The sequence below is a fragment of the Sus scrofa genome, chromosome 14 (genome assembly GCF_000003025.6).
Source record: "Sus scrofa isolate TJ Tabasco breed Duroc chromosome 14, Sscrofa11.1, whole genome shotgun sequence".
NCBI lineage: Eukaryota > Metazoa > Chordata > Mammalia > Artiodactyla > Suidae > Sus > Sus scrofa.
Window position 1 is genome coordinate 60809239 of NC_010456.5, and position 15691 is coordinate 60824929.

Sequence of the window (15691 nt, forward strand, 5' to 3'; positions counted from 1 at the left end):
TTTAACACCCCACTTACAGCAATGGACAGATCAACCAGACAGAAAATCAATAAGGAAACACAGGCCCTGAATGAAGCATTAAGCCAGATGGACTTAATAGATATTTATAGGACATTCCATCCAAAAGCAACAGAATACACATTCTTCTGAAGTGCACATGGAACATTCTCTAGGACTGATCACACCCTGGGCTACAAACCCAACCTTGGTAACTTTAAGAAAATTGAAATCATATCAAGCATCTTTTCCGACCATAAGGCTATACGACTGGAAATCAACAACAAGAAAAAAACTGCAAAAAACACAAACACGTGGAGACTCAACAACATGCTACTAAACAACCAATGGATCACTGAAGAAATCAAAGAGGAAATTAAAAAATACCTGGCAGCAAATGACAACGAAGATACGACACTCCAACACCTATGGGATGCAGCAAAAGCCGTTCTAAGAGGAAAGTTTATAGCAGTACAAGCCCACCTCAGGAAACAAGAAAAAGCTCAAATAAACAAACAAGCTAACTTTACATCTAAGGCAGCTTGACAGAGAAGAACAGACAAGACCTAAAGTTAGTAGAAGGAAAGAAATCATAAAGATCAGAGCAGAAATCAATGAAATAGAAACAAAGAAAACCGTAGAAAAGATCAATGAAACGAAAAGCTGGTTCTTTGAAAAGATCAACAAAATTGATAAACCCCTAGCCAGACTTATCAAGCAAAAAAAGAGAGAGGACTCAAATCAATAAAATTAGAAATGAAAAAGGAGAAGTAACAACAGACATCACAGAAATACAAAGGATCATAAAAGACTACTATATGCAACTATATGCCAATAAAATGGAAAACCTAGAAGAAATGGACAAATCCTTAGAAAAGTACAATCTTCCAAGACTAAACCAAGATGAAATAGAAAAGATGAATGGACCCATCACAAGAACTGAAATTGAAACTGTGGTTAAAAAACTTCCATCAAACAAAAGTCCAGGACCAGTGGCTTCACAGGCGAATTCTAGCAAATATTTAGAGAAGAGCTAACACCTATCCTTCTGAAACTATTTCAAAAAATTGCAGAGGAAGGGATACTCCCAAACTCATTCTATGAGGCCACCATCATCCTGGTACCAAAGCCAGACAAAGACTCCACAAGAAAAGAAAACTACAGGCCAATATCACTGATGAACATCGATGCAAAAATCCCCAACAAAATACTAGCAAGCCGCATCCAATAATACATTAAAAGGATTGTACATCATGATCAAGTGGGATTTATCCCAGGGATGCAAGGGTTCTTCAATATCCACAAATCCATCAGTGTGATACACCACATTAACAAACTGAAGAATAAAAACCATATGATCCTCTCAATAGACGCAGAAAAAGCCTCTGACAAAATCCAACACCCATTTCTGATAAAAAGCCTTCAGAAAGTGGGCACAGCGGGAACCTACCTCAACAGAATAAAGGCCATATACGACAAACCCACAGCGAACATCATTCTCAATGGCGAAAAGCTGAAAGAATTCCCGCTGAGTCAGGAACAAGACAAGGATGGCTGCTCTCGCCACTACTCTTCAACATACTTTTGGAGGTCCTAGCTACAGCCTCAGAGAAGTGAAAGAGATAAAAGGAATCCAAATTGGAAAGGAAGAAGTAAAACTATCACTATTTGCAGATGACATGATACTATACCTAGAGAATCCTAAAGACTCTACCAGAAAACTGTTAGAGCTCATCCACGAATTTGGCAACGTCACAGGATACAAAATTAATACACAGAAATCGACGGCATTTCTATACACTAACAATGAAAAGGCAGAAAAGGAAATTAGGGAAGCAATCCCGTTTACCATCGCATCCAAAAGAATAAAATACCTAGGGGTAAACTTACCTAAAGAAACAAAAGACCTGTACTCTGAAAACTACAGGCCACTGATGAAAGAAATCAAAGATGACACAAAGAGATGGAAAGACATGCCATGCTCATGGATTGGAAGAGTTAATATCAAAATGACTATACTACCTAAGGCAATCTACAGATTCAATGCAATCCCTATCAAATTACCAAGAACATTTTTCACAGAACTCGAACAAAATATTTTAAAGTTTGTTTGGAAGTACAAAAGACCCAGAATAGCCAAAGACGCCCTGAAAAAGAAAAATGGAGCTGGAGGAATCAGGCTCCTGGACTTCGGACTATACTACAAAGCAACAGTCGTCAAAACTGCATGGTACTGGCACAAAGACAGACATCTAGATCAGTGGAACAGGATGGAAAGCCCAGAATTAAACCCATGCACCTACAGCCAACTCATCTATGACAAAGGAGCCAAGACTATACAATGGAGAAAGGACAGCTTGTTCAATAAGTTGTGCTGGAAAAAGTGGACAGCCACATGGAAAAGAATGAAATTAGAACACTCCCTAACACCATACACAAAAATCAACTCCAAATGGATTAAAGACCTAGATATAAGACCAGACACTATCAAACTCCTAGAGAAAAACATAGGCCAAACACTCTCTGACATAAATGACAGCAACATCTTCTCAGATCCATCTCTTAGAGCATTGACAATAAAAAGAAAAATAAACAAATGGGACCTAATCAAACTTCAAAGTTTCTGCACAGCAAAGGAAACCCTAAACAAAACGAAAAGACAACCCACAGAATGGAGAACATCTTTGCAAGTGAATCAACTGACAAGGGATTAATCTCCAAAATTTATAAACAACTTCTGCAGCTCCGTACCAAAAAAAAAAAAAAAAAAAAAAAAACCAACCCCATCAAAAAATGGGCAGAAGGTCTAAACAGGCAGTTTTCCAAAAAAGACATACAGATGGCCGAGAAACACAGGAAAAGATGTTCAGCGTCACTCATTATTAGAGAGATGCAAATCAAAACCACTCTGAGGTACCACCTTATACCAGCCAGAATGGCCATCATCCAAAAGTCTACAAACAAGAAGTGCTGGAGAGGGTGTGGAGAAAAAGGAACCCTATGACACTGTTGGTGGGATTGTAAATTGGTGCAACCACTGTGGAAAGCAGTACGGAGATGCCTCAGAAAACTACACATAGAACTACCATTTGATCCAGCAATCCCACTCCTGGGCATCTATCCAGAGAAAACCACGACTCGCAAAGACACATGTACTCCCCTTTTCTTTGCAGCACTCTTTGCAATAGCCAAGACATGGAAACAACCTAAATGTCCATTGACAGAGGAGTGGATCAAGAAGATGTGGTACATATGCACAATGGAATATTACTCCGCCATTAAAAGGAACGAAATACCAGCATTTTTTGCAACATGGATGGACCTAGAAACTATCATGCTAAATGAAGTCAGACATACGATGAGACACCAACATCAAATGCTTTCACTGACATGTGGAATCTGAAGAAAGGACAGACTGAACTTCTTTGCAGAACAGACACTGACTCACAGACATTGAAAAACTTATGGTCTCCATAGGAGACAGTTTGGGGGGTGGGGGGATGTGCTTGGGCTGTGGGATGGAAATCCTGTGAAATCAGATTTTATGATCATTATACAGCTACAGATGTGATGAATTCATTTGAGTAATTAAGAAAAGGAAAAACAAACAAACATACAAAAAAGAAACTAAACCTACACCACAAAAAAAAAAAGCAACCCTAAAAAACAAAAAGATAAATAAGAGACATGTCTATTTCCAGGAATGACAAAGGAAGACCATATCAGACAATTTGGCTTCCCATGTAGAAAACAACCATAAAAACTGAACATAACGAAGCCAGTGATGACCTGAGGGTGGTGAAAAGTGAGGCGGGCAGACAGAAGGTGGGAGGAGGCCATGCTCTCAGGAGGTGTCTGGACTGGGGCCACTGTCACATTTCATTGCACTATATACTTTAAATGTGCACCCTTTACTACTGTAAATATGGGTATATCTTATATACCTCTATTTGGTTTAATGAAGGCATTATTATAATAAAACTATGTTTCCTTTTCTTAAAATTTAAAAAAATTTTAAAAAATGACTATTCTCTGAACTAACCCTCTGTGTCTTATTTCTTCCTCAACTCCATCTGGCTTATACTCAAACTGACTCACCTGGGTAGCTCTGGCTTGAAAATTCTTCCTCTAATACCCAGGGTTCCTCTCCTTGTTCCAACTTGAGGATCACTTCTGGTTCAGGAACACAATACCCTGGAAATGAAAATTGCATGACATGAGATGAACTGGATGAGTTTCAGAGTCTTTGAAGGAGCAGGACAGTAACTCAAAGAGTGTGCAATTTAAAAAACCTTGTTTCATCCTGTTATGGGGCAGAGGACAACACATTCTTTCTGTCCTTGGCTACTAAATCCCAAACCTAAATATTATTATAATCTACAAAAATTCCACAAGTTTCTGTAAACAATAAAGGACATATATACCGGGCAGTTTATGTGGGAAACAAGTACTACCTACCCACTGAGACAAGGTGACTGTAGTTCTCCAGCATCACGTCCCTATACAGGGTCCTCTGAGCAGGGTCCAGGTGCTGCCATTCCTCCTGGGTGAAGCCCACAGTCACATCCCTGAATGACAATGCTCCCTAGAAAAACACATTTCTGCTCAATCTATAGTGGTCTGAATCAGATGATGTGGCAGGAAAAAAAGTTTTAAAAGACTAATTCTTACCATTTCTTCCTGTTGAAAACTGACCAGAAAATGTGACAAAGGATCTTTACTATATGATTTGTTTCATGATATACTTTGTAAAAAAAGAAATCATGGGGGAGAGATGAAGATGGCAGAGGAGTAGGATATGGAGCTCAACTTCTCCCCCAAACATATATATATATATATATATATAAACAAAACAAAACCCACAAACAGGTATAATGATTCACACAGATCATCTACTGAATGCTGGTAGAAGCACTCAGACTTCCAAAAAGGGCAAGAAACTTTCCCATAACTGGGTAGAACAAAAGAGAAAAAGAGAGATAGAGAAAAGAAAAAAAAAGTAATCAGGATGAGACCAGCACTGCTGAGAAGGAACTGTGAAAGAAGAAAGGTATTATCACCCTGAGAGACCACCTAACTGATGGGGGAGATCAACCAGGACAGCAGGGGAGCCCCAAAGTCTCAGAGAAAAGCACAGCAGCAGGTCTAAGAAGGGTGAAGCAGAGAGAGAGAGAGAGCCGCACAGACCCTGCACAGGGTTAGGGTTAGGGTTAGCTAACCCTATCACCAAGCCCATCACAGCCTGAGAGACATGGGCAGGAGCTGGGCAGTAAGATTCAGGTTTTGGAGATCAGTTCCAGAGAGAGGAATGGGGTTGGCTGGGGCTCAAGATGGAGTGGTGGGCCACATAACCAAGGGAGTGTGGGACAAGGCCTGGGCCCACCAGAGAACCACCTTGCTAAGGAGAGAGAGGGAAGAGAGGGCAAGACCACCATAGGAACTTCTTTCTCTGCACACATGTGTGTTCTCAGGCAGTAGGGCACCTCCTGAGCAGACTACAAGAGCAGTTCCAAACTGTGCCAGCCATCTCAGACTCCAGAGGTGGGCACAACCTTCCACCACCAAAGGCCTGATGACCAGGTACCACATGCAGCCCCAGTCACCATAGGTCTCTCCACCTCAGAGGAACCTGGATCCAGGAGCATCCACCTGCCTCCACCTCCATGTGAGTCCCTGCCACTGCCAAGAGCCCAATGACCAGGTGCAGACTGCAGGTACCACCCATTGCCTCTACTTTCCAGGAATCATGCACAAGTCATACACCAGCACACCCTCTTATTGAGGGCATAACCTACACACACTGAGGAAAGAGATAACAAGCAATGAAACCAAAAGCAGCCCTCATGCCAAAAATAGTAACCCTCACATGCTACCCAGAGATGCTCTCATATAAAAATAACCCTCTAAGACTACAGTAGACAACTGTTTTCCCTAAACTTGCAGAGGAAGAAAAATAAAAGCAAAAAGAAGGAGCACAGGAACCACTCCCAGTTAAAAAAACAGGAGAATTCCCCTTAAGGAGCAAACAATGAAATAGACTTCTTCAGTCTAACAGACACCAAGTTCAAAAAGGAGGTAATGAAAATACTGAAGGAATTAAGAGTGGATATCAATAGTAATGCATACTACATTTAAAAGGAACTAGAAAATATAAGGAGGACCTAAGAAAAATTATAAAATTCATTTGCAGAGATGAAACCTGAGTTAAAGGCACTGAAGAGCAGAATGAATGATGCAGAGGAACAAATAAGTGACTTGGAAGATAGAATAATGGAAATCACCCAATTAGGACAGCAGACAGAAAACCAAATGAAAAAACATGAAAGCAATATAAGAGATCTATGGGATACTATAAAGCAAGCCAATCTATGCTTAATAGGGATTCCAGAAGGAGAAGAAAAAGGAGGATTGAAAATATTTTTGAAGAAGTTATGGCTTAAAATGCTCTAAATCCAAAGGAAACAGGTATTAAAATACAGGAAGCACAGAGAGTCCCAAAGAAGTTGAACCCAAACAGACCTACACCAAGACATATTATAATAAAAATGGCAAAAATTAAAGATAAGGAGAGGATTCTAAAGGCAGCAAGAGAAAAACAAAGGATTATAAAGGAACTTCCATAAAGCTATCAGCTGATTTCTCTACAGAAACACTACAGGCCAGAGAGAATGGCAATATATATATTCAAGTTCTAAAAGGGAAAATTTGTAGTACAGAATACTCTATCTAGCAAGATTATCATTTAAAATGGGAGAAATAAAGAATTTCTCCAACAAACAAAATCTAAAAGAATACAGAAAATACTGAGAGGTCTCCTCTAAATAGTAAAGAAGTAAGAAGATATAGGATGGAGGAAATCACAATTGGAAAGTAATTACTTAAATAAACCAGTATACATAGCTAAAAGGGGGGAAAACATATTTGTGAAAGTGACAACAGCAAAAGGATAAGATGTAAAAAAGGACATAAAATCAGGAGTTCCCGTCGTGGCGCAGTGGTTAACAAATCCGACTAGGAACCATGAGGTTGCGGGTTCGGTCCCTGCCCTTGCTCAGTGGGTTAACGATCCGGCGTTGCCGTGAGCTGTGGTGTAGGTTGCAGACGCGGCTCGGATCCCGCGTTGCTGTGGCTCTGGCGTAGGCCAGTGGCTACAGCTCCGATTCAACCCCTAGCCTGGGAACCTCCATATGCCGGGGGAGCGTCCCAAGAAACAGCAACAACAACAAAAAGACAAAAGACAAAAAAAAAAAAAAAAAAAAAAAAAAAAAAAAAAAGGACATAAAATCATAAAATGTGGGGAAAGAAAGTAAGAAAATCTTGACTTTTTAGTTTTTTTTAAAAATGTATTTGAGCCTATAAGACTATTGGGGTAAAAAAGCAAGTAGATATAGAAAGGGGGTAACATACTTAAAAAACAGGGCAACCACAAGTCAAAATGATAAATACATTCACAAAAACTAAAAAGAAGTGGACACAAGCATAAAATAAAAGGAAATCATCCAACCAAAAAAAGAAACAAGGGAGAAATATAGAATTAACCAAAAAACAAGGTTTAAAATGGCAATAAAAACATATTTATCAATATTGCCTTAAATGTCAACAAACTGAATGCTCCAATCAAAGACATAGAATGTCAGACTGTAAAAACAAACAAAAAGCAAACAAGAGCCTACAATATGCTGTCCACGAGAAACTCACCTTAGGGCAAAGGACACATATAAATTGAAAGTGAGAGGCTGGAAAAAGATGTGAATTGAAATGACGGGAAAGCAGGAGTTGCAACACATATCAGACAAAACAGACTTTAAAACAAAGCCTATAAAGAAAGATAAAGAAGGACACGATTTAATGATAAAAAGATCAATTCAAGAAAAGGATACTACACTTGTCAATATGTATGCCCCTAATATAGGAGAACCCAAATACTTACAACAAATACTAACAGACATAGAAGGAGAAACTGATCAGAATACAATAATAGGAGCTCCTGTCATGGCTCGGCAGTTAACAAACCCAACTAGCATCCATGAGGATGAGGGTTTGGTCTCTGGCCTTGCACAGTGGGTTTAAGGATATAGCACTGTCATGAGCTGTGGTATACAGGTCGAAGACACAGTTCAGATCCCACATTGCTGTGGCTCTGGCATAGGCTGGCAGCTACAGCTCCTATTCAACCCCTAGCCTGAGAACCTCTATATGCTGCAAGTACAGACCTAAAAAGACAAAACAAACACAATGATAGTAGGAGGCTTTAACCCCCACTCACATCAATGGACAGATCCTCTAGACAGAAAATCACCAAGGCAAGAGGGATCCAAAATGACACAACAGAACAGATTTAATCGATGTTTTTAGGATACTACATCCAAAAAAATTGAGAATATATATTCTTTTCAAATGCACATGGAACATTCTTAAGGACTGACAACATACTGGGGCATAAAACTAACCTCAACCAATTTAAAAGTTTAAGTAGTATTTCAGGCATCTTCTCTAATCACACTGGCATGAAACTAGAAATCAGCCAAAGGTGAAAAAACTGACTACATGGATACTCAACAACATGCTACTAAAAACAAAACAAACAAACAAAAAAAATGGGTCAATGAGGAAATCAAAAGGGAAATTTTAATATACCTCAATGAAAACACAGCCATTCAATGAAAACACAGCCACTGAAAATCTATGGGATGCCCCAAAAGCAGCTCTTAGATGGACATTCATGGCAATGCAATGAAAACACAACCATTGGAAAATCTATGGGATGCTGCAAAAGCAGCTCTTAGAGGGAAATGCATGGCAATACAGGCCTTCCTCAAAAAAGAAGAAAAATGTCAAATTGACAACCTAACCTACTACCTAAAAAAATTTGAAAAATGGGAACAAACAAAACCTAAGTCAGCAGAAGGAAGGAAATCGAAGTCAAAGAGAAAATCAAGAAAACAGAGATTAAAAAAACAATAGGAAAAGAATCAATAAACTCAAGAGCTGGTTCTTTGAAAGGATATTCAAAATTGACAAACCTCTGGCCAGACTCACAATGAGGAAAAGAGAAAGAACCCAAATAAACAAAATAAGAAATTAAAAAGGAGAAAGCTCAATGGATACTGCACAAATACAAAAAACCACAAGAGAATACTATTTAAAGCTATATGCCAACAAATGTGATAATCTAGTAGAAACGGACAACTTTCTAGAGACAAAACTGAATCAAGAAGAAATAGATCACTTGAACAGACCAGTCACTAAAAATGAAACTGAATGTGCCATAATAACACTCCCTACAAATAAAAGTCCGGGATCAGATGGCTTCACAGGTGAATTCTACCAAACAGACACAAGGAAGAACTTATTCCAATCCTTCTTAGACTTTTCCAAAAGATTGAAGAAGAAGAAACAGACATTCCAAAGACATTCTTTGAAGCCACCATTACCCTAACACCAAAAATGGACAAAGATACTATAAAAATAGAAAATTATAAGCCAATATCTTTGACGAATACAGACATAAAAATTTTCAACAAAATTTTAGCCACCCAAATCCAACAACACATTAAAAATTTCATACACTATAACCAAGTGTTATTCATCCCACATTCACAAGGATTGTTCAACATATGCAAATTAATGTCATACACCACATTAACAAAAGAAACATCAAAAACCACATGATCAGAAAAAGTATCTGACAAAATTCATTATTCAATTACGATAAAAAATTCTTAACAAAGTGGGTATAGAGGTAACATACCTTAACATAATAAAAGCCATTTATGACAATCCCACAGCCAATATAATACTCAACATGCAAAAGCTGAAAGTCTTACTACTAAAATCTGGAACAAGACAAGGATGCCCACTCCCACCCCTTCTATCCAACACTATTGGAAGTCCTAGCCACAGGAATCAAATGAAAGAAAAGGTATCCAAATTGTAAGAGAAGAGGTAAAATTGTCACCATATGCAGATGACATGATACTATATATAGAAAACCTTAAGGACTCCACACACAAAAAATACACTGATCAACAAATTTAGTAGAGTAGCAGGGTACAAGATTAACATTCAGAAATCAGCTGGATTTCTGTACACTAACAATGAAATATTAGAAAATATTAAAAATACCTCTTAAAATTGCACCCCCCAGAATTAAATACCTAGGAATAAACCAGACCAAGGAGGTGAAAGACTTATATGCTGAGAACTATAGAACGTTAATCAAGGAAATTAAAGAGGATTCAAAGAAATGGAAAGATATTCCATGCTCCTGGATTGGAAGAATTAATATTGTTAAAATGGCCATACTACCCAAAGCAATCTACAGATTTAATGCAACCCCTATCAAATTACCCATGACATTTTTCACAGAACTAGAACAAACAATCCAAAAAATTTATGTGGAACCATAAAAGACCAAGAATTTACAAAGCAATCCTGAGGAGAAAAAAAAAAAAAGAAAAAGAAAAGAAAACAAGCAGGACGTATAACTCTCTCAGACTTCAGACAATACTACAAAGCTACGGTAATCAAGACAATGTGGTACTGGTACAAAAACAGACATACAAACTAATGGAACAGAACAGAGAGCCCAGAAATAAATGCAGACAACAACAGTCAATTAATCTTCCACAAAGGAGGCATGAATATAAAATGCAAAAAATTCTCTTCAGCAAGTGGTGCTGGGAAAACTGGACAGCTATATGTAAATCAATGAAACTAGAACACACCCTCACACCATGCACAAAAATAAACTCAAAATGGCTTAAACATAAGATAAGACACCGTCAAACTCCTAGAAGAGAACATAGGCAAAACATTCTGTGACATCAACCATGCAAATGTTTTCTTAAGTAATTTTCCCAGGGCAACAGAAATAAACACAGAAATAAACCAGTGGGACCTCATCAAAATGACAAGCTTTGGCACAGCAAAGGAAACCATAAAAAAAAAAATGAAAAGACAACCTACAGAATCGGAGAAAATTTGCAAATGATGCAACTGACAAGGGCTTTATCTCCAAAATATACAAACTCATACAACTCATCAAGAAAAGAACAAACAACCCAATCAAAAAAATGGGCAGAAGACCTAAACAGACATTTCTCCAAAGAAGACATACAGATAGACAGTAGGCACATGAAAAAAATGCTCAGCATCACTAATTCTTAGAGAAATGCACATCAAAACTATAATTAGGTACCACCTCACACAGGATCAGAATGGCTATCATTCATAATCTACAAATAACAAATGCTGGAGAGGGTGTGGAAAAACGGAAACCCTCCTACGCTGTTCGTGGGAATATAAAATGGTACTATCAATATGGTGGTTATTCAGGAAACTAAACATAGAACTACCATATGATCCAGCAATCCCACTCCTGGGCATATATCCAGACAAAACTATAATTCAAAAAGATACATGCACTCCGAGATTCACTGCAGCACTATTCACAATAGCCAAGACATGGAAACAACCTTAATGTCCATCAACAGAAGAATGGATTAAGACAATGTGGTACATACATATGACAGAATGCTACTCAGCCATAAAAAAGAATGAAATAATGCCATTTGCAGCAAACAAATGCAACTTGAGATTCTCATACTAAGTGAAGTCAGTAGAAAGAGGACAAAAACCATACGACATCACTTGTATATGGATTCTAATATATGGCACAAATGAACCTATCTACAAAACAGACTCACAGACATATAGAACAGATATGTAGTTGCTAAGGGGGGAGGGGGAAGGAGTGGGATGGACTAGGAGTTTGGGGTTAGTAGATGCAAACTATTACATTGAAATGGATAAGCAAGGAGGTCCTACTGTATAGCATAGGGAACTATATCTGATCTCTTAGGATAGGCCATGATAGATGACAATACAGAAAAAGAATATGACCGAGTCACTTTGTTGTAGAGCAGAAACTGTCATAACATTGTAAATCAACTATTCTTTAATAATAAAAAAGAAATCATGGTAGAAATACCATTGGTGAATTAATTTATTACATTTTAGCATGCTCTCGTGTGCCTGAAATTGTCCTAGTTTTTGAGAATTCCAAGTTGAATGATATACTCTTCCTGGCCCCAAAGAACTTATTTTCATGAGGAAATGTAAAGAAATACCTACCATAGAACTTAAAGGACCCATATCACAAATATGTGAAACCAGACAGAGATCATAAAAAGGGTTCTGTGCAGGCACCTGTGAGCAGGTCAGCAGTTTGGATTTCACTGTGAGCAGATAAAACTTTCCTTACTTAAATATAAATAGTAGCTTCTTTGCAAACATGAGGAAGAACTGCAAGAAAAGTTAACATCTGGGGGAAAAAAGATGTGGCAAGTCAATGGACTGCACAATAGGATAGGAGAGCAGGTCTGAGCCTGTAATGAGATAAAGGCTGCAGAATCAGGGGAAAGAGATTCAGAAAAGGAAACTAGGGAATATATTTTGGCTTAAATCCTGTAGGTGATCTCCAAATATTTAATCATACACCTAATCCATAAAATTCTTGAGCAACCACCAGTGTTATTTACATTCCTCTATGAATTAAATAACATACCATCAATTCACATATGAGGAGAGCTTAATTCCATTCTGATTTTTTAGATAAAAATGTAAAAACACAAGCTAATATTTTCTTTCCATGCCATAAAGGATTGATAGTATATGTATATACACAATTATCTTGCATTCCCCCTTGGGGCACAGCCTCCATTTCTTTCCCTACCTCCACTCACCCCAATCAGATCATTGCTCTGAATACGAGGAATCCAATGGTGAAATAGATATACACACTTCAGTCCCAGTTATAAAAACTGATTGTCACTGAGGAAGCAATGATCCCAAAGTAGAGTGGAGACTGTGCTGAAGAGCAATGTTGGAGCTGGATTGTCTACAATAAGGGGGCAGCAGAGATGCTAAACAGGGAATTTGCTGAGCAAAGGAAAATGAGGAAGAGTTACTCCCAGAGGGTCTGCATGATCTGCCACAGGGGTTTTGAAAACCTGTGACATCTGAGTAGATAGGAGGAAAAGCAGGGTAGACACATAGACAATGAAACAGATGCTAGACATACAGTACACTAAATGTCTTCAGAACATGGAAGTGGGACTATCCACTGGAAGGATGGATAGATGGTTTTGGAGTTTAGGAGAAATGAAAACAAGGAATTGGTTGAAAATAACAACTCTATGTCACTGGGGTCACCACAGTGAATCAGATGGTCACCGAGGAGACAAATTGAGGAAAAAAAATACCAGAACAGAATTTGAGGGAATATCAATATCTGAGTAAAAAAAAAAAAAGACATCTGAGAGAAAAAAAGCAAAAGAGGATATGAAGGCTGAGACCTTTTCTCAAATGTAAGAACAGAACCAAGAAAAGCAGTGAGGGGTGGAAACAGAACCAGATGACAAGAGAATAATGGGAAATAATAAAGAACACAGTTTCACAAATAACTGACACTTCCAATTAAAAATGATGGACTTAAAACACATATTTACCTCTGATGCCTTCAACAATATAAGCGGAAGAAAAAAATAAGACAAAAGAAAACAAATGTTCAAATAACAGAAAACATCAAAAAAGTCAATTATATGGAACTTCTGGGTGGCATCAGTAGATAGTATCAGACAAAAGAAACCAGAAGCAGGGTACCTACAATTTATACAAGCACAGAAGGGGGCAGAAAGGGCATCTTCCAACCACAGCCAGAGACACCAAACTCTAAGCCCTCTATCTAGGGCTGGTGGTTGGCATAGGCGGTAAGATGAATGACTAGCCAAGTAACTAAGTAACTGACTACCAGGGCACCTTGGTGGCCCCCTACTCTATGGAGATCCAGCAATTAATGAAGATCAAAGCTAGTTCTATAAGGTCTCAGGACACTTATTAAAAGAAAAAAAAAACTGATCTATAAACAGTTGGCCCTCCATATGCACCTGTTCTGCATCCATAGATTCGACCAACCATGGATTGAAAATATTTGGGAAAAAAAATTCCAGAAAGTTTCAAAAAACAAAATTGAATTTTCCACACACCAGAAACTACACATGTAGCATCTATGTTGTAGTCACACTATTTACATAGCATTTACATTGTACTAGGTATTTTAAGTAATCTACAGATGGTTTAAAGTAATGTATATGAAATGATTTACTACAAAGGAGGCAACAATATACAATGCAAGAAAAACAACTCCAGTAAATGGTGCTAAGAAAACTGGACTACTTTCTCATACCATAAAAAATAAGCTCAAACTGGATCAAAGACTTAAACATAAGACTTGAAACCATAAAACTTCTAGAAGAAAACACAGGCAGTGCATACTCTGATATTAATTTCAACAAAGTTTTGCATGTGTATGCTCAGGCAAGGGAAACAAAAGCAAAAATTACAAGTGGGACTACCACAGACTAAAAAGCCCTTTCTGCCAACTTCTGTGCTTGTATAAACTGTAGGTACCCTGCTTCTGGTTTTTTTTTGTCTGATACTATCTACTGATGCCATACTGATGCTTTTGTACAATAAAGGAAACTATCAACAAAATGAAAAGGCTATCTACTGAATGGGAAAAGACATTTGAAATGATATATATAACAAAGGGTTAATATATAAAATATACAAAGAACTCATATAACTTGACATCAAAAAAAAAGAAACCCAATTAAAAAACACACAAAGGAACTGAACAGACATTTTTCTGAAGAAGAGATACAGATGGCCAATAGACACATGAAAAGATGCTCAACATCACTAATCATCAGGGAAATGCAAATCAAAACCATGATGAGATATCACCTCACACCTGTCAGAACAGCCATTGACAAAAATAACAAGTTTCGGTGAGGTGTGGAAAAAAGGGACCCCAAGTGGTATTGGTGGAATGTAAACTGGTGCAGCCACTACAGAAAACAGTATGGAGGAGTTCCCAACTAGTATTCATGAGGATGCAGTTCCATCCCTGGCCTTGCTCAGTGGGTGGGGGATCAGGCATTGCCATGAGCCGTGGGGTAGGTTGCAGACGTGGCTTGGATCCCACTTTGTTGTGGCTGTGGCGTAGGCCAGCAGCTGCAGCTCTAATTCGACCCCTAGCCTGGGAACTTCCATATGTTGCAGGGGAAGCCTTAAAAAAATAAAAATAAAAAAAGGAAAGAAAGAAAAGAAAACAGTATGTAGAGTCCTCAAAATACTAAAAATACAACTACCATACAACCTACTAATTCCATTTCTGGCCATTTATCTGAAGAAAATGAAAATATTAATTTAAAAATATATGTGTACTCCTATGTTCCCTGAAGCATCATTTACAATAGCCAAGATATGGAAGCTACCTAGGTATCCATCAATAAATGAATGGATAAAGAATATGTGGTATGGATGTGTGAATACTTATAAACGTCCACATATACACAATGAAATACCACTCGGCCATAGAAAAGAATGAAATCTTGGGAGTTACCATCATGGTGCAGCAGTTAATGAAAATGTCTAGCATCCATAAGGACACAGGTTAGATCCCTGGCCTTGCCCAGTGGGTTAAGGATCAGGCATATCCATGAGCTGTGGTGTAGGTCGCAGATGTGATTCGGATCTGGAGTTGTTGTGGCTGTGGTGTAGGCCAGCAGCTATAGTTCCGATTGGACCCCTAGCCTGCGAACCTCCGTGTGCTGTGGGTGCGGCCCTA

At 38.3% G+C, this 15691-nt stretch overlaps 1 protein-coding gene across 5 annotated transcripts in view; it reads right to left on the bottom strand.

Moving 5' to 3' along the window:
• Positions 1 to 15691, bottom strand: part of ZNF37A (zinc finger protein 37A) — a 101760-nt gene that overhangs the window by 49362 nt on the left and 36707 nt on the right. For all 5 annotated transcript variants that reach the window (XM_021072371.1, XM_005670986.3, XM_013983244.2 and 2 more), the window contains 2 exons: positions 4456 to 4582; positions 4096 to 4191 (listed from right to left, as the gene is read on the bottom strand). In XM_021072371.1, coding sequence (XP_020928030.1) covers positions 4096 to 4191; positions 4456 to 4582 — 223 coding nt within the window. The remainder of the gene's footprint in view (positions 1 to 4095; positions 4192 to 4455; positions 4583 to 15691) is intronic.